Below are 23,336 nucleotides of genomic sequence, written 5' to 3' on the forward strand. Positions count from 1 at the left end.
GTTCAGCAAACCTAGAATATAGCTAACTAAGAAATAACTCCCAGAATTCAGTTTTGATTTCCCAAAATCTAGAATGATTCCCCCCCCCAACACAAACAAATCCACTGAGTTTTCAGGTATAATGTCCTTCATTACCCTGTTTTCAAGCCATCGATCCCACTACAAATATTGAATTTATGGTCCAGTTCTGCAACAATATTCTCTTTTTCAGGCATTAACATGCCCTTTCAAACCATCCCACGTTAGACCTTCCTGACACTCATGTAACTCCTACAGCATTCGGTAGGTTGGCAGGAGCGCAGCAGCAGATCAGCATTTAGGAAACAATGCTATGGATGGAGTCCTAACGGCACAAGGCAGCGCCTATTCTCCTGGCTCTGCAGGAATAACAGCAGCACAGAAGAGTAAAAGCCTATTTTTAACTGTAAAGCAAGCCAACATGACTAAATACACAAAGGGAGCAGACCTACAAAATAGCACAACGTCATTTTTTTCCTCCTTCAGAGGAGAAAAAGAAGCTTTAATCCATTTTTCTTACTTGCAAAGTCACAGTTTGGAGTCAAGCTATAAACTAATAAATCCTACCCAGTCGGTGTGTCCAAATGACCCAGCGCACAGCGCCTGTGCTTGTAAGCAAGCAAGCTGACAGGCTGCAGTCAGGTAAGACGAGGCAAAATTTATCGACTGAGTGAAAGAAACCACGGGTTGAGGAATTTGACCGCTGGCTTATTGTCTGGGTTTACAATGCGGTTCCCGGCTGTCCACATACCTCTGAAGATCACCCAACTGCAGCTACCAAGAGATTGCGTTGCTGCTCCCAAACCTCGGCATCTGGTCACCAGCCAACCCTGGGACAGCTGAAATAAGTTATCTGCAGGTACAAAATTGGAAGTGCTACATGGAGCTACATTTTATGATTACCGTAGTGTTTGTTAGCTTATTAACAGATAAATGGAGGTATAATGTAATACTTTGCACTTCTTTGCACCCTAATTCACAAGCCTGCTTCTCCTCTATTTTGAAAAGCAGCTAGCTCTTGATTCACGTCAAGAAACTGGGGCTGAAAGGGCAGGCTGCTGTTAATCCAGTTTTCATATTCCTAGTCCAAGAGAGAAGCATCATCTCTGTTACAAGCTCCAAATGCCGTGGAGGTATGCATGTATTTGAGTGTAGAGAGTCACAACCATCTTCACATTCAAGGCAAAACCTTCACATTTTGTCAAATAGTTCAGAGCTTTCTGTTGTCATTTACAGCAACTGACTCAACTGGAACTCAGAAGACATGAGAAGAAAAATCAGAAAGCCCCTCTGAATTAAAGGAGGGGCATTCCCACCCAATTTGAAACAGGCCAAATTACTTGATATCTTTTCAAGGCACTCTGGACAGGCTTTGGTAGGAATGGCATATTACAGGAGACATCAACTAGACTGCCGATAACACAGGACTCGAACGACTGGAAAACTAGCCAGTCCAAGCTGTGAGATTTAGCAAGCTACTCACCATTTAAGAAAATCCCCTTTCACTTCTCATGAAAAGGGAACTAAACATGCTGGGATTTTGTGCTCCAACATTTGCAATAGAGACCATGGATCACAAAAAGACTGATGCTCTTATTTTTAGCTTTTTGACCAGCTTAAGGTTTCGGCCAAGTAGAGAATGCCAGGTTAGCTAAATACCGTGAAGTTGGTTCACAGTAGCAAGATTCACATTTGCAGCGAGAGCAACGCAAAAAGACAGATGAAGCCTTTTGGCTGGACCCACATTCTTGCATATGACCGTCCTGCACTAGTCTAATAACCAAGTCCAGCATCAAAAGTGCAAATGACAAACACTACCTCCACAAAATTTCATCCTATCTTCCAGTTATTTCACCAAATGCAATTGGTTGGAATCTTTTGTCCTTTCCAAGAAAAAAAAAAAAATTAGGCAATAGCTCATCTCCATCCCTGTGTCTCAGGTGTATTAGGGACTAAGTAGCAACACTATTTGGGTCAGGTACTATGTTAACATAAGGCTATTTACCTTCAACATCACCCACATAAAAGCACTGCAATCTGTTGTACTTCCTCTGTGCTTCTAGCATCCCCATACAAACACGAGCTTTGGAAGGAATGACAAACACTCCTATAAATTCCAGGTCCTGGGCATAGGATCAGCTTTCACAAACTCACAACCCACCAAGCAGCACTCAGAGACCCCTTCAGTACAGCTTATTCTTCCTGTGGTTCTCAGTTGAATCATCACCATCTCAAAATGAACAGCAAAAAAGACTACTGGCAAGCTGACAAAATTGGAAGACCAACCGACCATCCAGTACTGGGATACCATATAAGTGCCAGTTACATTTCAGTAACTGATTGACAGGTTAAGCACACAGAGGCGAGAATCCTAAAAAGCCTGCAGACCTGCAGGGGTCATCCCACGCTTCTCTTGCACTACAGCTACCAGACTTTTAAATAGAATATTGAAAATGAAGTGTGGCGGGTACGAGGTTCTTTGGTCAAGGGTAAGTCTTGAGACATTAATATCCCATTTTTCTCAAATCCTTAGCATTAACTATACTCACCATGTAGGGTCTTCACACTCAGTAGTACTTCTCATCTGTTCACAATAAAGAACACTGGAAACACTGCTTCAGTATTACCCTATCTGCATGAACTCCTGAAATATGTTATCATCAATTTTTTTTCTTTTAGTAGTATTACTTCTATTAATTTTTAAATTTAGAGAACACTAACAAGAATGCATCAATAATAGTAAATGAAAAGAATGAACAGTCAGGATAGATTTGCTGTTGCAACTAGGATATCAAAAATTAAATTCAGACTTTAATAAAATAACCCTGAGATCTTGAAAAGCTTAGATTTATTTCAGTCAGACATAAATCACGCCACTGTGTATTCATGAAAGGGTTAGTAAAATTAGTTCAGCTTTTCAAACATAAAGGATGCTGTTAAGGACTGATTCGTAGCAATGTGAAGCCTAGAACTCACCAAGTAAAAAACCGAGATCTAAGACAGTTGAAGAAAAACAAACTTTAAATAAGCTTTATTCGTAAGAGTTTCCAGCATCAACATGATTTATTGTCCCAGGGAGCTGATGGTCTGACACAGTTTAAATGTTTATCCAATTGTAGTTTACTAGAAATCATGGTTCCTAACGCTCATATTGTTAAATCAGGTGCAGTTACCTTTTGACACCTCATTGACTCCGCAGACAACCTGTAAAGCTATCAAGTACAGAATTATTTTGCAGATGAGCTTCAGGTCATCTCAGCAGCAGATACCGAACATGAGACACTTCCCCTTGCTTTTGCATACTGGAGTAGTACTATTAGCAGCAGCCGCAATCACAACTGCAAAAAGAAGCAACACAACTGACAGCAGTTTCTAATCCTTTTATGAGCTACATATTTCTTTGCATATCACTATCTAAGACTCCCTGCCTTAGATAATTAAAAATGAAATTAAAAACAAAACAAAACAAAAAACAAACAAACCCAAAAAACCCCAACTAATTTACTTCACCTTGCTGGAGTATTTTTACAGGTCCATTTCCTGATCTGTTAAGTTTACATCACTTGGAAATTGTTTAAGTACAAGCATAAGTACCACTGTTTAAAACTCTTGAACCAGTGTTCTGCAAGGGAGTGCAAATATTTTGCAGATGGAAGACTCAGCTTGAGGTACGGAGGCACAGGATTTCCTTAGCTGCCTGTGCTTTCTTCTAGTTACAATGGACTTCATGCTACTCTATGTGCATATTGCTAATTCCCTGATATTTTTAACCTACGGTACTTAGCACAATACATTCCATTATCTTCTGCTTTTTAGAGCTTCTATTATTCCCGTGTCTTTATTAACTTGTAGAATCAGGAGCAAACAACAGTACCTTAAAGGCTTTAGGATTTTTTGTTTCTTTTGACTTTCGGGTTTTTGGTTTTGTTTTGGTGGTGGTTGTTGGTTTGGGGTTTGTTTGGTTTTTTTGTTTTGTTTTGTTGTTTTTTGTTTGTTTTTTTTTTAATTGTTGGGTATCAGCAGCTCTCAATTTCCGATGAATTTTCAGCATGCCTGAAGATCACGCATGAGTGCCTACAACTCAGTAATGATAAACAGTGTCAGTCTTTTGGTCTCAAAATAGCATTTTGGAAAAAGCTGACTTACCTTTTCAGGTTCACATCTGTATTCTGGCTATAAATGTCACATTTCGGTGCGCACCATCATACATATCACTTTGCAAGCACTCCAACACCACCACTAGACTTGGCCACTTTGGAACATAAACTAGAACCAGTTATATTTATTATGCCAGTTCCCAATTCTCATCATGAGGCCTGAACTTTTCCTACTTCATAAACTTGCTAAACAAATGCTCTACTGGGATATTTTCTATGCCAACTATCCATGCTGACCTGAAAAAATGTCAGCTACTTCTTAAAAAGGTAGGGAAGGCAGCTTCGTGCACAAGCACACAATATACATACAGATGGTGGCTTTTTTGGAGTGGGGGTTTTTTTTCGGTTTCGTTTGTTTGTTTGGGTTTTTGGGGGGGTTCTTTTAAACATGTTGCACAATCCCCTGGCCTTGAAACAGTAACAGAAAGATGGCAGGACACCTCCTATGCGCCAAGGATGTTTTCATTGCCATCTCTGCAGGTCACTAATGCATTCACTGTCATTCCTATGAAATGACCGTTATTTATAAGCTGTTGAGAAAATCTGCAGTTAAATGTTGTCCTGGAGAACAGGAATTTAGACAGACTCTTCCACAGATTTCTGGTGGGATGCCAGGCAAGTCACTTTAAAAAAAAAAAAAAAAAAAAAAAAAAATCAACCTTTCAGATGTTCATTAGGCTGTGGGTGCCTGAACTGGGCCAATACAGAGAAAATCTAAATAACAAAATGCATACTTTGAACAGTTACTTGGGCCTAGCTATGCTGAGAAATACGCATCTTAAATTCTCAAAATTCTGTCCTTCCTTTTTGCCAAAGATTTGCTTCATCAGAGCTACCTGAGAAATTAAGATAATGCCCGCCCCCGCCCCGCTTTAATGAATCACATGAACACTGCAGTTACAAACACCTAAAAAAAGCCACAGGAGAAAAAAAATAATTAATGCTTTCATCTTCCGATTAGGACTTGAATAGTACACCATAAACACAACCTGGCCATTTGAGCAATGAAGCTAGCACAAAATATCAAGCAGTTGCTGATTAAACCAGAGCTATCCATCTTGAGATGAATCTTGTGGAAGATACACGGTCATATAATTAAAGACTGTATCATAATGCATCTATGAAGATGCAAAATACTATTCCTAATCACATGAAAAATCCACAACTCCTTTATTGGCCTTCAGAGAGGACTTTTTTTCCAAAATACAGAAATTAAAAAGAAATTAATAATCAGAAGGGGCGAAAACAGAAATCTGGTTTCAGTAAGCAATAAAGGTGCCTAACGACAACAGGAAAAATCTGTATCAAGTTCCAGTGCAATGTAATTCATTAAGATGAAAGAAATCACAACCGTCAGCAGCTACAGTAGCTAATATGTTACTATGTAGTTGGAGTTCTTTTTCATAATTTTTTTTTTCATAGATATATATGTATCTAAAAATATCCAGGTACGATGCCACCTCAGATGTCATCAGGTGGCTACACTTGGTAAGCTGAACAATCGTCACACCTCTCTTCCCCATGTCTTATTAATGCTGTGTGATGCTCAAAGGACAAATAACCACCCCAGGTTACATCTACTGTTTCAGTTACAAAACAATACTGATGATCTCTTCCAGAAAATTACGCTTATTCTGTACAGTTCTAGATTTCTTAGGAAAGCATGCCAGTCAATACCCCTACTACACACCAAACTAAAGACTCTTCCTCAAAATACCACTCATTTCCTTCTCATTCCTGGAGCAAGGGGGCAAGAACAAGACAAAGATTTGACTTCCTGATTTCAGTATTTTCCAGTAATTCACGACAGGTCAAACACATCAAAAGACTGCAGTAGCTACCTGATCACTAAAGGAGTCACTGGGCTGGCAGTGAAACACATCCTTTATCAGCAGATATTTCAATAATACCCGAAGTAAAAATGTAACTTATCCTTTCTTAAAGGTTGTGCATAAGTCACTCCAATGTACCCTGCAATTCATGAGTTGTTAAGCATTACACAGTCATGACAGAACTATGCATCTCAAGTCACATTTTTAAAAGCCATTATATACCTGTCATTTCTTTCATTTCTTTAAAAATAGCCCTGATTAAAGTTCATACAAACAACACATACAAGGGAAAAGGAAGAAATTAAATAGAAAGATAACATTTAAGAAGGCCCGAGTCTACTGTGGGAACATTCATCTGCTAGACCTTCATGTGATTTTTCCACATAACGAAGCAGGCATATGATGCAGTGTGTGAAACTTTTCAAGTGGTAGTTATTTCAACATCCTCAGAATGACCATTTTTTGAAACATCACTCACCCTCCTAGCATATTAGGAAAATAATGAAAGCACTGCAAAGCTGGTTGAGAGGATTCTTAAAACCAGCAAGGTTACAGCCAAATAGCACAAACCTGCTACTGAACTACATGAAATCTGGTTAAGTACTTTAAATACAAGAACTAAGCAGAATGCATTTTTCAACAATCCAGCTTTCATTTCTCTGCCATCTTTCACTCCAAGCATACTCTTACTCCCCGTTCAGCAGATGACAACAGTTGTGTATCAAGGAACATCACCTTCAGTTGTGTATAAACGATCAACAGCTTCAGATAGGCGTCCTCAGCACTGCTTCAAACTCTTCCAATTTATGAAATATGAGGCATGTAGCACTGGTACACTTGATTGATGCTTCTGATTTTATTTCTTGTATTAAGTAACTTAGGCAATGCAACACAATTTTTCACTTTTCCTCCCTCCGTTCTCGCCACGATGAACATAACAGTCAGTTTGCATTTTTACAGAGAGCAGATTCAACCCATATCCCTCATTCCCTAACTAAACTAGTGTGAAATTAAGATTTAACAGCATTAACTAAAATTAATTCACAGAATTTTGTGAAACCTTGCACAGGAGATTTTTGCATTCAATTCCAGATTGTCCCAGCAAATCAAGCTGTGAGACTCTATGCAGGGATGTCACAGAAGTAATTAATGCTCTCTCCTTGAAATAAGATCAAGTCAGACATCAGTAAGAGATTTAGGATTCTGGGAACATACTAACATGAAAATAACTCATGACCAAAAATGATTAATTCAGTACGTTTCGCTTTTTTGGCAAATCAAGATAAAGTCTGTGTACCTTGAAACTCCAAGCTTGCCTTCCCTCTCTACCAAAAATTTACATCTTTCAGTCCCATTTTCCAAGCAAAATAACCTCTACCTGGAGAACAAGCATGGAAAAGTTTCATTGCCAAAGTGGTGTTTTCTTCTGAGCCACATTATGTCCTAACAGCTTCACTTTAAACTTCTGTATAAACTCTAAACTATGGCTGTTGTTCATGCAAAATGTGCAATTGTGTGCCAGCCCTATGTCAAATATGATTTATTTCTCTTACCTACATGTGGACATTTCTTAAGGTAAACTCATTTTCTAGTAAAGGGATACCTTTACCTTTTCCCTTTTGCTATTCCTACATTTTGGTCCACAGAGTGAAATTTATCTCTGTGATTTAATTAGCTCTCAAGTCAAAGTAATACAACTAAAATATGACAGAGCTTGTAATGTAGAGTCTCTAAAATGCCAGGTTAATTTTTTCCTTTAGCTATAAGCAATTATTTTATATTAGTTAGACTTGCTGTGTTACCAGAATCAATCTAGAACTCCTCATCAACATTCTTTGGAGGTAGAAAGAGCAGGAAAAACCAATACATATGCAGCTTTCTCATTTTATTCCTATTTGCAAATTCAAGGCATCCTATTCTATTTCAGCTTCTTCAGTACTTGAGTTTCAAGAGCAAAGCAGAATTTTTTTTAGATTAAGTTGTAAATATTTCATGAACACCAAATGATTTGGTAACATGAACTCCTTTATACTTAGAATGTAATTAAGAAGGGAAAGGAACAAAACAGTCTACAACAAGGAACTGTGATATGTCTGCTACATGCATAATAAAAATCCACTAGTTACATTCTGAAATGTTTCTAGATTAGTTTTCTGTATTTCTACACAATCAAAACTGAATTCCTGAAGAAAATGTTCCTCCTTTAAAAAGTTCCTGCTATCGCATCTTCCCCGTATTTATGATTCCTAGCTGTATATGCTGAACATACCGCACACATTCCCATGCACATTCTAACACACACAGAACATACATATATAAATATCTTTACAAGAAACAAATTGTAAGATTGAAAATTGTATCGAACCACACAAAATCTAGCAGGAAGATTTAAACGTGTTAGCTGAATGGTAAGAACCTGTACTTCTAGAATCTTTTTGTCATCTAAACCCTGAATTTCTAATTCCTGACACCTGAGGCCTTGTTAAATAATGTTTGCTCTTCTGCTTATGAATGCATCCTTCCCAAACAATAAACACAGGCAGCCTATGGGATTAAAGCATGACAAAGGTGTAGCTGACTCATGGGATCAATTAGAAAGCATCAGTACTTACGCCTTTTGTCCGTTCCATGTTTTACTAATGGTTTCTGCCTTTTCAGCGTAAGCGTATCACAGATGTTAAATGCCATGCTACAAGGCAACGGCACACTAGTACCACACACTAGACAGAACAAATCTATTCTTACCACCACCTACAATTGTATCGCTTGTTATGCAGCTTGGATATTTCTTTAAAGTTCTAACAAATGCATAACTGACTGCTCGTGGCTTCTTGCCCAATGCAAGCATGTCAGCATTTTTTCAGTAAATTTTAAACATTCAAAACGAACCCACAGAGTTGCCTTTTCTAGGCTAAAAACAATCTTAAAAACAGCCACCGAGTCTAATACCACCTCAGGTACAGCCTCCCCTCGAAACCCACCACTAAATTCACGAGCAGGAAAGGCTGTGAGCAGGACGACAAGCAGTTTCAATCTCCGTGCAGTTCGCCCGTGACAGGTTATTGACAGAACAAACAGAATTTGCAATACTTACTGAGTGTTTCTCCTGCTGGCCCATAACTCCATGGTTAGCTGGGATTGCAAGTGGTTTCATAATGAAGAAACATAAGCTGAACTGAATTTACACATCATGTACCAATTTCTTACGGATGGCAAGTCACCCTCTACAGCATTAAATTAAAAAGAGGAGGCGGGGGGGAAACCAAGCTGGAGCTAAAAGTGTCACTACGGGTAAGCTCAGAACCCCCCTCGCACTTGTAGTGCAGAGCAGCAATCCAAAAGACAGCGTTAGTCTCCATTTTTGCAACGCTGAAAGTCTAAGCATGTCAGGATGTACAGAGCCCGACGAAACCCTACATAGCCAGCACTCATCCAGGGGAGCAAAACCATGCCCTGAGCCTGAGGAATGGGAAGAAAAGAAAAAGGAGGAAAAAAGCTAAAATGGCTGACTGCACAGAGACTCCCTCAAAAAGGCTTAATACAGTATTATATTAGTCAGGGTGCAGGAACCAGCCTCCAGCATTCAGCCAAGCATTGTTAACACTCCTGTTTCACTTGCAATCACACACATTCACACACGCAGCCTCCCCCCGCTCCACCACTACCCTCCACTCCCCCAAAATCAGGGCAGAGCACGCGAACAGGGACCTCCTCCCCTGGCTGCTAATGATGCTGACGGGGTAGTGACCAGTGATCTCTGTTCCACTCAGCTAACCAAGTTTGCACAATTAATCGCAGCAGCATGACATTGATGGACATTTAATTTTATGATGCCTGTTCCTCGCAATCGCGACAAGCACGTCTACCGCCCAAGGAGTCAGCAACAAAAATACACCACAGTTACCCACACACAAAAACCCAGAGAATCATGAGTCTGAACGCAATACGCCGATATAATTACGTTATTGTGCTTACTTTGGAAGACCATGGCTGCAGGCAGTTGGCATAGCAACGCACAAGGAAAGCCATTTCCTGGGTAGAAAGAATGCTTCCTTTTCTAAATAAAAAATTCCTCTTAGGATACAAACGGCATTGCTGCTTCCTGCAGAAAGCAAAGACACTGTAGTCTGTCTCTTAACCTGCACACAGGCACACACTCAACGCAGCTCGAGTGATGTAAGTGGATTTCGCTCTCTCTCCTCTCCTCTCCCTCCCTCTCCCTTTACCCACCGAAATACTCAAGTCAAATGGAAGACACATTCCTCGAGGCTCGCCCCCTCGGATACTTAACCATTTCACTCATTAAGGCAGAGATGGACAACGCAGATAAAAGAGCAAGCTCTTGCCTGGAGCTGGTATCAGCCTGGGAAGATCAAGGCAGCCCCAGAGGGGAGGGATCCGTTCGCTGCCGGCTCCTAAGAATGTCACTGAAGTCGGGGTGGGGATAAGGACCCACCTTTACCTCGCCAAATCCTGAACTGAACACGACTTTTCATGAAGATGCGGCTAAAGCAGAGGGTTTGACATCACCTCCCCACCCAAAAGAGTGCTGCTGCAGAGCTGTAAACATCGTTATCAAGTATTTATAAACGGCGCGCTTGACAAGCGCGCTCGGATTCTCAGCGGCTTCGCAGGCCACAGATACCCGGGGCTGCGGCAGGTAAACGTCCAGAACCCCTTGGCACCTCACCGAAAGTCTTCCTGACCACAGCTCCTGCCTTGCCTGGCACACTGAATAGACAAATTACACTAAAACCAAAAGGGGATGCGAGATCTGGAAGAGATTCATAGACACACAGCTTTTATAATTCCTCTCTCTAACTGTAATTATATCTCAAAGTCGGAAAATTTCCCCAGTCACCCCCATTTACGCGGCACCACTTCTCGGTTTACCCCAGCAGCATCGTGCTGCAGAGGGGACACACTCCAGCGATAAACTCATTGCCAGCCCTACGCGACGCCCATCGTCAGCGCCACGAGTTCAGCACAGGGGAGCCCCAGCCAGGGCAAAGAGGAACATGCCACCCGGCCACTAGTCTTCAACTTTAGTACCGTTCTCTAACACATTTGCAACACCTTCTTTAAAATCACAGACCAGCTGTGCTTAAAGTAACTTCAAAGTTTTGGGGTTTTTTTGTTGTTGTTGTTGTTGGGGGTTTTTTTGTGGTTTCTTTTTTTTAAACAAGAACAATAGAAAAAAGACTTAACAGTTGTTACACAGGCAAAAACACACAGGAAAAAAATGAATACTACAGAATACTATGCCATACAATCAGCAGCTGCCGCCTTCCACCAAAATAACATGTCCACTGATAATTAGTTTAGTTTGTTACACAGTGATTTCTTTTGGTATTGACAATGACTGCTAGTAAACGAGGCTGTAAAAAAATTAGTGGAAATGAATTCAAGTAAAGCAAGAAAAGATCCTGAAATATCTTGTCTATTTTTTCCACAGTTATTCTAAGGACACCATTTCACACACAGCACATTTTAAACTGCACAGATTTATGAGAGTTTAATGACACTTGTGCCCTTAGTCTTCTAGTATGTGCTAAAAGTTATTCATTAAAGGAGTGAATTACAAAAATTAGTTTAGAATTTTTAAAAGTCTTTGTAAGATGCCAGTGCAACTAACAGATGATTTAGAAATGTTAAATTATGCTTAAGCCTTGTAAAACAGTCTAACACTGAGCGCAATCAATTTTTTGATGAAGTGCTGACCAGAAATAGCGGAAGTTGTTCATTCTAGGAAGCTTAGGCAAACCTTCCCCAGTACAAAATTTAAAAATATTACTTGTTGACAAAGCAATTAAAACCCTCTGGAGCCTGATTTGGTGGCCTTGCGGTTAACACCATGAGCAGAACTGGGGTGTGGGGTTTTACGCTCATGTCAGGAAAAAATGAAGTTCTGCCAAGACAGAAATGCCTCCCCGGCACAGCAAGGCAGCACACCACTTTCTGAACTCCATTACAAACATAACCATCAACATGCATCTTACCCTGCACCAGCTGGCACTTCCAGCTAAGGTCTAACCTAGGTTTCTGTGGCACAAACCTTGAAGAGTAACATGAAAGTGTGAACAAAACCATTAAAACAGTAGTGAAAGTCAAAACTTCCAGGTGACCATCAAGCCAGGTGCCATCAAGCACTTTACTATTTATTCTGGTCACTACTCTACAACTCTCCTCACCTGTTAGAATATTAAGTCAGCACTTTATATATGAATGCAAAAGTTAAAGCAACCTAACAAAGTCTAATAGATGTTTACGTGCATCAGACTGATGAAAACTTGGTGGTTTCCAAAATACAAAAAAAGCCTCTTTACATTCAAAATGTGAAATGTGGTATTTATGTAATTAGGTGAAGAATTTCAATTTCTCAGGCAATTTGTGAGTCAAAACAATTTCACGAAATAAATAATTGATTCCATTTCCCTATGCCTTCCTCCCCAACTGCCACCACTTCCACCACTTTCCAGGTACAGTGGTGCAGTGTAATCATATGTACTGTCCATTATAAGTTCAGAAAATAGTTACATATAATTTATTTTTTGTTAAAAAATAATTAAAGCAGAAGTTCAATGAATCATTGTATGTTTCAGTGAAGAATGAATGGAATTTAAATCAGTGTAAGACACTAGAACAAGATAACCTGCAAAGTTTCTATCATACACAGGTATGAATAACTTATGTAAAACCTAACTGCAAGTTTGTGTTCACGTGTATTTCGAAATCCACATAACAACTCCTTGCTTAGACTTAAAGATTGAAAAGAGCAAAACATTTATGCTAATTCTCTGAGGCAATTAAAGTGAGATGTTAATAAACCTGATGTGCAATAATTGGACATGATGGGCTATCCCCAGCTGCTTTCAAAAGACTTGTACCTATAAGAAAGTTGGCATCTCTTTATGAGTCGCAGAAAAGAATGTTAAAAAAATCCTTTCAAAAGTAACTACAAGCATTAGGACATCCTTGGACTACCCACAGGATTCAGGATTCATAAACAGTAGTTCTAAATTTAAGGTAGAAACTGCTACAGACCTCAGCAACATCTGGCTGTAATGCCTCTCAGATGTTTTGCATTCCAGAACATAACCTCACCTGGATATTCTTCTCCTAAGCAGTGTCAACAATGCTTGGCATATTAAATAGTTTTAGTTAATGACAAATACGGCAACAAAAGATTACCTCAAATCTTCGATTTCAAGCAGTCACCTTAACTTGCCACTGTTTACAGGAGTACTTAAAATTTCATACAGATTACGTACACAGAAACAGTTCTTTTCCTGAAGTACCTCAAAAACAGAAGTTATCAGCACATTTTCCCCTTCCCTTTAAACACAACGTAAAGTATCATTTCCTTCACGATCAAAATCTTAGGCAAAAGACAACAGAACACTCTAAGATGACCAAATTTACTGCCACTTCGTGACTCCAGTAGCTAGAAAACTGCGGGGTGGGGGAGGAAGTCAAAGAAATGGAAAAAAGGAGCAAGGAACAAGGCAAAAAACCACAGTCATTATGTGTGCCCTAAAAACATTCACAGTGAAGAGACTATTACACAGATCCTACACACTTGTGAAGGTGGAATGTAGGCAGCTCAACTGAAGAATGGAAAAATGGAGTACATAATTTTAAGGAAAATAAGGCAGAGGTACCTGTGCTTCCCCCGCCTCCCTCACTTGGAAAGAAATTGAGATTTAAAACTTAAGGTAAGGGCTACTGGACACAAAACTGTTTAGTTCCCAGGAGCATGCTTCTGAATTTTACAATGCTGATGCTCTCTCCCTCCCACTAGCCCTACGAGAGAGATTGCTAAATAACAATCTGATGTTCCCATCAGCTTTAAAAAACACTAACTGAAACCACTAAAACCCCAGAACAATAATTCACTCCAAATGCTACAATACATTTACATGTCCCATGCAATATGAAAGTCTTGTTCTAATGTCTTTAGGCAAATTTACTGCCAGTAATTTAAATCTCTGGCCATATGACCCAATTTCATGTGAGTGAGTTCCTGTTGATCAGCACAACACAGACATGGGATTGTCTAGGCACACCTCTCCTATTTGCATTTTCTCGAGAACTTTAAATAAAACTCTGCTGAATACAGGAAAATTACCAAATATGTTCTCCAAGGTGAGTTTCTACGACTGAAATACCACTTCAGCCAAAACACGCTGATAAAGTAGTAGTAGTTGTCAAATTGTTGTTATTTTTTTTATTCGTAAAGCTGCGGCATTAACATCATTATAACGATGTTCACCGCACCACTGGCAACACCAAAGCAACAGTTCCAATGGAGCAACCTGTCCTGTTTTGCTAACACATTTACTAACGTTACAGACCATTTGAAAAAATGCCCTTCTGTTGAGCTGCTGCTGCAGATGAATCTATAATCCGGATCTTTAAAATAATGACAACAAGCCCAGAGCAGTCAGGCTGGTGCCTCAGCTGGGTGGATCTGCCACTGACTGCCCATCTCCCCTTCGACGGCAGACTCCTTTGCCACCTCCTGTGCACAGCTCTGTTTTCAGCACAGCCAACTTTCTGTTTGCATGCCACCCATCTTAAAAGGGGAGCAAGCTATAGTACTCAGTTAAAATACTTGCCATCGCGTTCTCTTACCTGCGACAATTACGTTAGAACAGACATGAGGAAAGCCTGTAACTGACGGACACTCATCCCAAATGTGACAAGAGGTCCCATTTCCAGAGCATCTAATCTAGCTTACAAAAGCAACTTGAGCAAAGGCTCACCACAGTAACAGAGCACACAAACTTTTCTCTGGACTCCATATTTATTTATGCTTTAAATTTATCAATTCTTTTAACAAACAAACAAACAAGACTGACATATCTTTTGTGTTCCTGCAACACTTATAAGGTCTTACTTATTAAATTTTACTTGCAAGATCAGAATCATATTTAGTATGTATGTTTGTGAAGTCACTTTATGTGATGTTTAACTGATTTACCTATGTTTTTTACATAAAAGCAAATTATTACACAAGCCTAAAGTTTCATGCATATAACATGGCTTTAAAAGTATGTATCATCATTATGAAATGTTAAAAATTACACATTAAAATTTGAGATATTAATGACTTCAATTGGCAGAATGGTCACGGATTAGTCTAATTTCCTTAATTGTTTCACTACTTCAGGAGTGGGAAAAAATGCAGTCTGTCAGGATAGATGAAGTTTTTCCCAACGTTCATAAATTTTCTCACTTTGGTGTAAGGACAAGAGCTTAAGATAATGTATGAATTAATCAGAGCACAAGAGAATGTGCTTTCTTTTTTAGCGTGAAAGCAAAAAAGCAAATGCTCTTTTAAGGTCAAGAATTATGATACTGGGCATATAGGACTAGCAAGGCCTCTTTACCAGATCTAAATGATACCTTGACATCCATACCTGCTGGAGATGAGGTCTACTACTGAGATACAAATCAACTTACTATCTTGGTGGAAAAACAAAACAAAATACCAACAAAAACCCACATATTATTGTGTCCATACCAGTTTCACAGCAGGAACAGGGACAAAAGGTCTTTGACTTATGTGAGGCACCCCCAAAATTTCATGTTCTTCACTGTATAATAATGGGGGAAAATTTTATGGAAGCTGGATACCTGCATAACTCTTTTATGTGTATCCTACTGCTGCACTGTTAAAAAGTAAGAATAAAACTCAGGGATTTTTCTGAGGTCAATCAACTGCCCAAATTCTAGGCTGTTATGTTCTTTACCAGCCCCGTCGAAGCCTGTTACCTGAAAGACGCTGACATGTTTGAATTGCAAGGATGATTGTTCTGGCACGGAACTGAATGTATCTGAGACCACCCAAGGCAGGGGAACAATTATTTAATGTTTCAGTATAAAATATTAATGGATTAAAAACAAATAAAACACAGATTTTTCTCATCTTCTCTAAATGCTAGCTGGTTTTCTGCTGGTTTTTGTTTACTTATTCATTGGGGGATTTTGGCAGTGGTGGAGGGGGAGTGTTTTTGTTCTAAGCAAATACAATATGCTTGCTAACAGTTTTCCTTGAACTTTATTAGAAGCTTTAAGGGAGAATCTGAAACTCTCATCACCACGTTCAAGGTGCAGACACAGATGGGACTGGCAGAAAGCCTCTAGTCTGCTGTTAGGTTTCCTGATTCCTCAAATAATGGTGGCAATTGGGTGTCATTTTTACTACCATATACTATATTGAGTCCTTTCTGTCCATCTTCCTGAATGTTTATTTGGACATCTCCTGGGATAATTAACCACTTGTCTCTGGTGTTTTGAGGAAGTGTAACTTTGAAAGGGTCGGTTGCTGTTACAGAGGATTTTCATTCACTTCCATTGCCTGTTGGAAGGAAATAACTTTTGGTTTTGTCTCCAGCCACAGTATTATCCAGGGAGAGTCTCTAAAGAGCCTACTCCAGGGGTTCCCAATTAAAATCAACACTGAAAACAGTTTACCAGCATAAGATAATTTTCTTTTTGGAGAACTCTCTCCTCATGACCCTGCATATCCTCCCGTGTGCAATGCACCATGCACTAATGTATCTTGAGATCTTTGTGCCCTGGCTCCAGCAACTGTACAGAAATCATTTATCCAGACCTTTCATTTTTATTAGTAACAAACCTCATGCAACTTCAGTTGTCCCTTACTTTTAAAAATAATATCAAGCAAAATGAGTAAAATTGGGTTTAGATAGGAAAAAAGTCAAAACACAACATTACATCCTTCAACTAAAGAGACCTTCAAATAAAGAGAAATAATAAATACTAATTTTATATTATAAAATTCTAAGAAATGGCCTTTCCCTCTCCTCTTCCCCAATCAAATCAACCGGGGAGCCAATGACCATCAACTGATGGATGTCCCATTTTGCAAATTTAACACTACATTCTTCCTGTGCAATTATGAGATCAGTTACCTAGATATAGAAGTGCTAAATAAAATTACATAGAAGTGCATCTAACAGATTGAGTCTCCCTAATAATCTGATTCTACACTGTTTTATATTCCAAGATAACTAACAGAAAAGCTGTTAGCATGCTTAGTTTTAAGGATATCTTCTACGCACCATGGATCATTTGCAGACTGTAAAACCAGTTAGCTGCAGACCTTTATTCTCACCAAATTACAAGAGTAATATAGATAATATGATTTAGTGGAGTGAAAGGAAGAAAAGGTAAAATATTTTATGTTTTAGCACATGCGTACACACACGCTTACATAAATAATGCGAAACAGAGTAAGAACACAATCTATATAGTTTTTATGCCAGCCACATCAACAATACACATAACACCTGGCAGCTGTTCCACGTGCATGTCAAAACTTTACTATCCGAAAATTCAAAGATAATTAAGACTAACTGCTCAAAACTAAAACCCAGCTCCCCATACCCATTGCTCATACAACAGCATACTAACACTTTGACTAGACCTTACATGAAACAACAAAAGTTTTTTTCATTATACAAAAAAAAACACCCAAAAAACAACAACAACAACAACAACAAAAAAACCCAAACAACAATCTCTCCATCAGAGACTTGTTAAATACCAGGAATTAAATGAGTGCTCAAGAGTGCTCAACCTCCCATCTAAGAACAGCTTCATTCCACAGTGACCTGAGTATGGCTACATAAGCATGTTAGCAGGGTGGTGAAGGAGAGGGAAAGAATTTACATACAAACCTTGTGGGAAATTCAAGGTAACTACCTTGCTTTACCTAAGGACTTGTTAGCTCCCCTGAACTGAACTGTCACCTACTGGAAGACGCAAACACGGACAACAGCATTCACACTTAGCAGGACTAGCCAGGGCACTGTAATATACACATCTACCCAATAAAGTCAAAAGGGTTTACACATTAGAAGATTTTCTCTCAGACTTAGTAGGAATTAAATAAAGCAAATTATTTCAACTTTTTTCCTAACCAACACCTTTGGCCAAGACAAATCCTTGCTTAAATTTTAAGATTAAGGATACCTGGAAAGCTGGTAGTTGCTGCCGTCTTCATTAGTAGCTGTGACAGCACTTCAAGGGAAGCCTGGTATCTGCAACCTGGGCTACTGAATCTCACCTAAAAGCTTAGAAACAGAACTATGTTGAATGTGCAATGACCACTGTAACAACTGTATTTCATTCACTTTAAACAAATGCAGCTTTTAAAGAAACCAAAGCACCTCCCTCTCTTTCACCGCAAGAAATCCACCACTAAACTACCATGACAGGCACAACCTCAAAGATCTATCCTGAGACCTTGGCCAACTCCTTTACTCACTTAAGCATGTTTTCAATTTCTGACTCTGAAATGTTTAGGTTTACAGATTTTTGGCACCTTAAAAAAAAAAAATCTGGAAATAATTCACAGATAGGAATTACAGCATTATTTCCACATAGCAAAGGTTACAAGTAGCACAAAGCTTCAAACACATGAAGATCCAATCTATGTTAAACTAAATACACACAGTTTATTTTACCATTCTAATTTACTTTCACAAATTACTGTTTAAGATAGTGACACCAGACTAGAAGACAGGAGTTGCAGGCTACAGTTCTTGTTTTATTATTTTATTGCCTCTAATTTCCTCCTTCCTCATCGCAAACTCATTTGGGACTCATGCTCCAAAACTCATCGTGGAAGGGTCATGTTTAAATATGTTGGAATAGGTTCCATTCTTTAGTGGAGCCTTTAGGCATGACTATAACATCAGTATTACAAAATATGGAGAAACAGTTCTGCACAACTGATAACTGCCAGACCAGCGAGGAACTAACCTATACAAGTTTTCTAAGAAAAAAGAAGTATGTCCAAATCCAAAATAGAAAGTGGAAGAACAACTCACCTTGTGGACTTAGCATCAGAGAATTATTTAGGTTGGAAAAGACGTTTAAGATCATCAAGTCCAACCATTAACGTAGCACTGGCAAGTCCACCACTAAACCATGTCCTTAAGCACCATCTCTACAACATGTCTTTTCAATACCTCTAGGGATGGGGACTCAACCACTTCAAGCAGTGCTTGATAACTCCTTCGGTGAGGAAATTTTTCCTAATGTCCAGTCTAAACCTCCCTCTTGTCCTATCACTTGTTTCTTGGAAGAAGAGACCAACATCCACCTCACCACAACCCCCTTTCAGATAGTTGTAGAGAGCGATAAGGTCTGCCCTCAGCCTCGTCTTCTCCAGACTGAACAATCCCAGTTCCCTCAGCTGCTCCCCATAAGACTTGTGCTCCACACCCTTCACCAGCTTCGCTGCTCTTCCCTGGACACGCTCCAGCACCTCAAGGTCTTTCTCGTAGTGAGAAGCCCAAAACTGAACATGGTATTCAAGGTGCGGCCTCACTAGTGCCAAGTACAAAGGGATGATCACTTCCCTAGTCCTGCTGCCCACCCTCTTTCTGGTACAAGCCAAGATGCTACTGGCCTTCTTGGAACATTCCATCTTTCCCATGTTTCAATTCTACATATACTTCCTTAGTTGGTCAGGATTTAGAGCTTTGAAATTCACTCAGCAAAATGATCATTTTAAATTATTCTAATCAAATACAAAAGCACTATTAAACATACTCAGAAGCAAAACCTTTGTGGAAAGATTGACGCCAAATACTAATCATTTTATCTTTAAGTCACTACATGAAGCACAGCTCACTCACAGTGGCTCAGATGCTCAGGAAAAAATGAACTGACAGCTTCTTTCCATGCTTTAGTGGGCAAATGTCCACATTAGGACTACCGTTCATGATGCTCGTCTGTACAGAAATGCCAGTGTTGAAAGTATCTGTATTGGTATTCTACGAATATAATGCATGGACACATCCCATTTCCCCACGTGTACTTTATATGCAAACATTGCTTCTAAATGAACAAGCTAATGAGGACATCCTATTTAAAAATATTTAAGAACACATGTATGTGTTTGTTTTTTAAATCTTCCTCAGCTCTAATCAAGTTTAAGTGATGAAAATTCGGTATTTGTATTTAGTTACATTATGCAACAATCAGTTTAGAAAAGAGTTATGAAAAATTCATTTTTCTGCCGCACGAACAAGTCTCTGCTTTGATGACAAACCTCACATTTAGTTTTGTACCCTACATCTCAGAAAAACAATCTTTTATATAATATGAAAAAGCACATCACAAGTCAGCAACAGCAAAAAACTCATGCTACTCTGGAAAAATCCATGCTGCTGTCAAGCAAAGTTTCACGTATGTGTGGTCATAAAGTTTTGGCAACACTACAAGCTGTAAACAGCACGTAGTGTCAGTAATATATCTATAAAGAAGAAACTCAGTAATATTACTGACACTTTAGTTGTAGAAAATACCGCATAGCTTCAATGTTTCTCTTTGATCCTCCAAATCTAATCACAATTACAAATCCAGTTATGACATCAACGTGAACCCTTCCAAAGGGAATGGAAGAACAGTAAATCCCAATGGATATATGAGTTCTGCAGCAGGGATGATGTAATATATAAAAATAGACATCCTCTGACAGAAGCTGCAAGTTGAGTAAATAACACACTGCTTGTCATTAATTTTGCATTAGCTTGCCAGTAGACATTACTAAAAGGATGATGAACTAACAATTTTGTTTTGCTTCAGGTGCTACACAAAATAAAATGATAGCATTGCTCCTATATTATCTATAATACATAACATAATACGTAACTTTAAACAGTAATAGTCCCTTACAACACAGATGAAAAAAGGAAGCTAAAAAGGTTGTGTTTTGCCAGAAAACACAGAACATAGGGATGGGAATTACATATTGTCATTATAACATTACCAGTGGATGTTGCCATAAAGAAACATCCAACTTAAATAGAAAAAATGGGTAATGGGAACTGCCCAAATCATCTCAGGAATTTCACATTTCAGATAAAATTACCCCACAATTTTTGTAGTGCCTCACTTCAAAATACACCTGCATATATAACACAGTCACACACCTCAGGAATTAACATTACTACATGTGTTCAAATATTACATATATAGACTATGTGTATCTATTTAGTATTTTGTATTACTTCCTAGTATGATGCACACATAAACTTAATTCCAAATCATAAGTAGATTATCACCATCATGGAATAATAAAAACAGTTGCTCTTTAAATTGCACACTGAATTTTGTAAATGAATAAAAGCGACTAAGCAAATACCCTTCCTGGCAAAAGGACACTCACTTGACAATGTTAAGAACTAGCCCCTTTCTTTTATTAACTGAATGCTTAATATAGGATTTTTTATTTTAAATATAAACGTTAGAAATATTAAATAAATTATTTTATACGGAATTCATTATCACTAGAGACAAATTTGTTTGAGCAAACAAACATGCATTATTTGTGCAAACGTATGATTAAAACACCCTTGCATACCATGCTACTTCCCTTCGGCAATACACTGTAAATGTAGGTGTGTGTACAATTTGTTTTGAATTACCATTTCTTTATGTAGGTAAATTAATTTGTTTCATAGCCAAGAACAGAATAATTCCAGCTCAGTTTTTATTTATTTTAAGTGAGGTGACCTTTTTGCTTTCATTTTGCATATGCCACCTAACAGAAGCTTCTCAGCTTCCTTTCTCCTTGCACTTCACATTTTTCCGCTATCTGGGGGAAAACTAAGTTTGCACCAAGTTCAAAAATTAAATCTATTTAAATAGGTTCAGCTGCCATAACTCATATAAGCCTCTAAAGCCAAAACCCTCAAACATTCTCCTTCCCCAAACATTTTTGATGACCAATAGTACCTGACTAGGATCCCCAGTAGTTGTTTTGTACCTTTTTTCTTTTGTAAATAGACTTGCTTAATATTTCCAAGGTCAAGGATGTTTAAAAAAATTGTTTTTTCCCCACAACCTCTCTGTATCCTTTATAGCTCTGTATAAAGTCAAGCTTTCACTGTGTCCACACCTCCTTGTTCGTTGCCCTATCATTTTGCTACCCTCGGCAAATTAGCGCAGATGTGGTTCGTTCTTCCTAAAAGCAATTTTTTTTTTAATGTGAATACTCACAATTGATTCTGTGGTTTGCCTTTTGTTTTAAGTGAACTTGTATTACAATGAAAGTGCTAGATAATCCTAAAAATCATCAGGAACATTAAAAGCTGCAGCGCTTTACAGATTTGAAAGATTGACAGTATTCCTTTAAACTGATTTCTTGCAGACTGGATGCCTGACAACTGTTTCTACGGATTCAAATGAAAATGACTAAAATTCTATATGTTATAAAGATTATTAAGTACACTACTATAGCGGCATTAATTTACTATGTACAATACAATGCACTAATAATACATTATAGCAAAGTGTATCACAATACTGTAAAGTCCACGTTGTTGAGGAGCAAGCACATGTAAGGTATTTCATGATCATTTGTAGTGGCCCATGGACAGACATCCAGTAATATGTATTTTACAACATTAACACAAATATACATGCAGAGAAGCAATTATATTCTGCTGGTTTTTAATATTAAATCTCATCCTAAATTATACTGGACAACTGTAACAAAGTCCTAAAATAGAATCAGCTTTTTTGAATTCTCATCTACTGTAAATCTACTGTATCTACCTTGGTTAACACAAGAAAACACTGCCTGTCATCTTGTAAACTTCCACATCGCTTCAGTAGCCACACACACTGAATGAAGGAAAACAACTAGGTTTTTGCATCAAATTCAGACCGAAAAATTTAAAATTCATGTTTTTTTAAATCCTTCCTGAGTATAGAAATAAGACATACAACAGCTTTGTTGATTTTTAAAATGTAATTCTTCAGACAAAGGAAAAGTCAAACTTGTTTCATAAAACAGAACAATCTAAACATAAAATTTTCAATCCAGGAATTTTAGACTCTCAGCAGACAATGTGAATGCAAATGGCATCAGGAAAAAAAGGCTGTTTTGCCACTTCTTTGCACTATTAGTGATAAGAGGAGACAGGGGCAGGAAGCAAGGTTTCTACAATTTACAACCGACTAAATGAGCAGGTTCTAATACTTTAAAAAAAATAACGTTAAGAAAGCTAGGAAAAAACCTCATACTTATTTTTTCAGAGAGTCATGGCTGCAGATGAGACTCGACTCAGAGACATGAGACATGGTTTCACTTCCAGCTGCCTTCTCATTCAAACTTCCAGTCACCTCCTTCAAATAAAATCCAGAAAGACAATACTTGTCCGCCCTCAAAGCATCGCCACAATGACCGGCTGCACAGCACAGCGTGCAAGGATAAATTTGTTACGTGCTCGTAACCTGGGGAAGAAGCTGGGGTTATTGATGGCTGCATGCCCACCGCTCT

General features: G+C 38.6%; 1 protein-coding gene across 2 annotated transcripts in view; it reads right to left on the reverse strand.

Moving 5' to 3' along the window:
- RAPGEF2 (Rap guanine nucleotide exchange factor (GEF) 2) overlaps window positions 1-23,336 on the reverse strand; it is a 134,206-nt gene that overhangs the window by 63,836 nt on the left and 47,034 nt on the right. Inside the window, exon 1 of one of the 2 annotated variants that reach the window (XM_010290755.1) lies at window positions 9,102-9,474. The exons of the other annotated variant lie outside the window; for it this stretch is intronic. Within the exon in view, the coding sequence (XP_010289057.1) occupies window positions 9,102-9,161 (60 nt within the window). The 5' untranslated portion in view covers window positions 9,162-9,474. Of the gene's footprint in view, window positions 1-9,101; window positions 9,475-23,336 lie in introns of those variants that run through there. 2 annotated transcript variants of the gene reach the window in all.

This window comes from Phaethon lepturus, unplaced genomic scaffold (assembly GCF_000687285.1).
Source record: "Phaethon lepturus isolate BGI_N335 unplaced genomic scaffold, ASM68728v1 scaffold6397, whole genome shotgun sequence".
NCBI lineage: Eukaryota > Metazoa > Chordata > Aves > Phaethontiformes > Phaethontidae > Phaethon > Phaethon lepturus.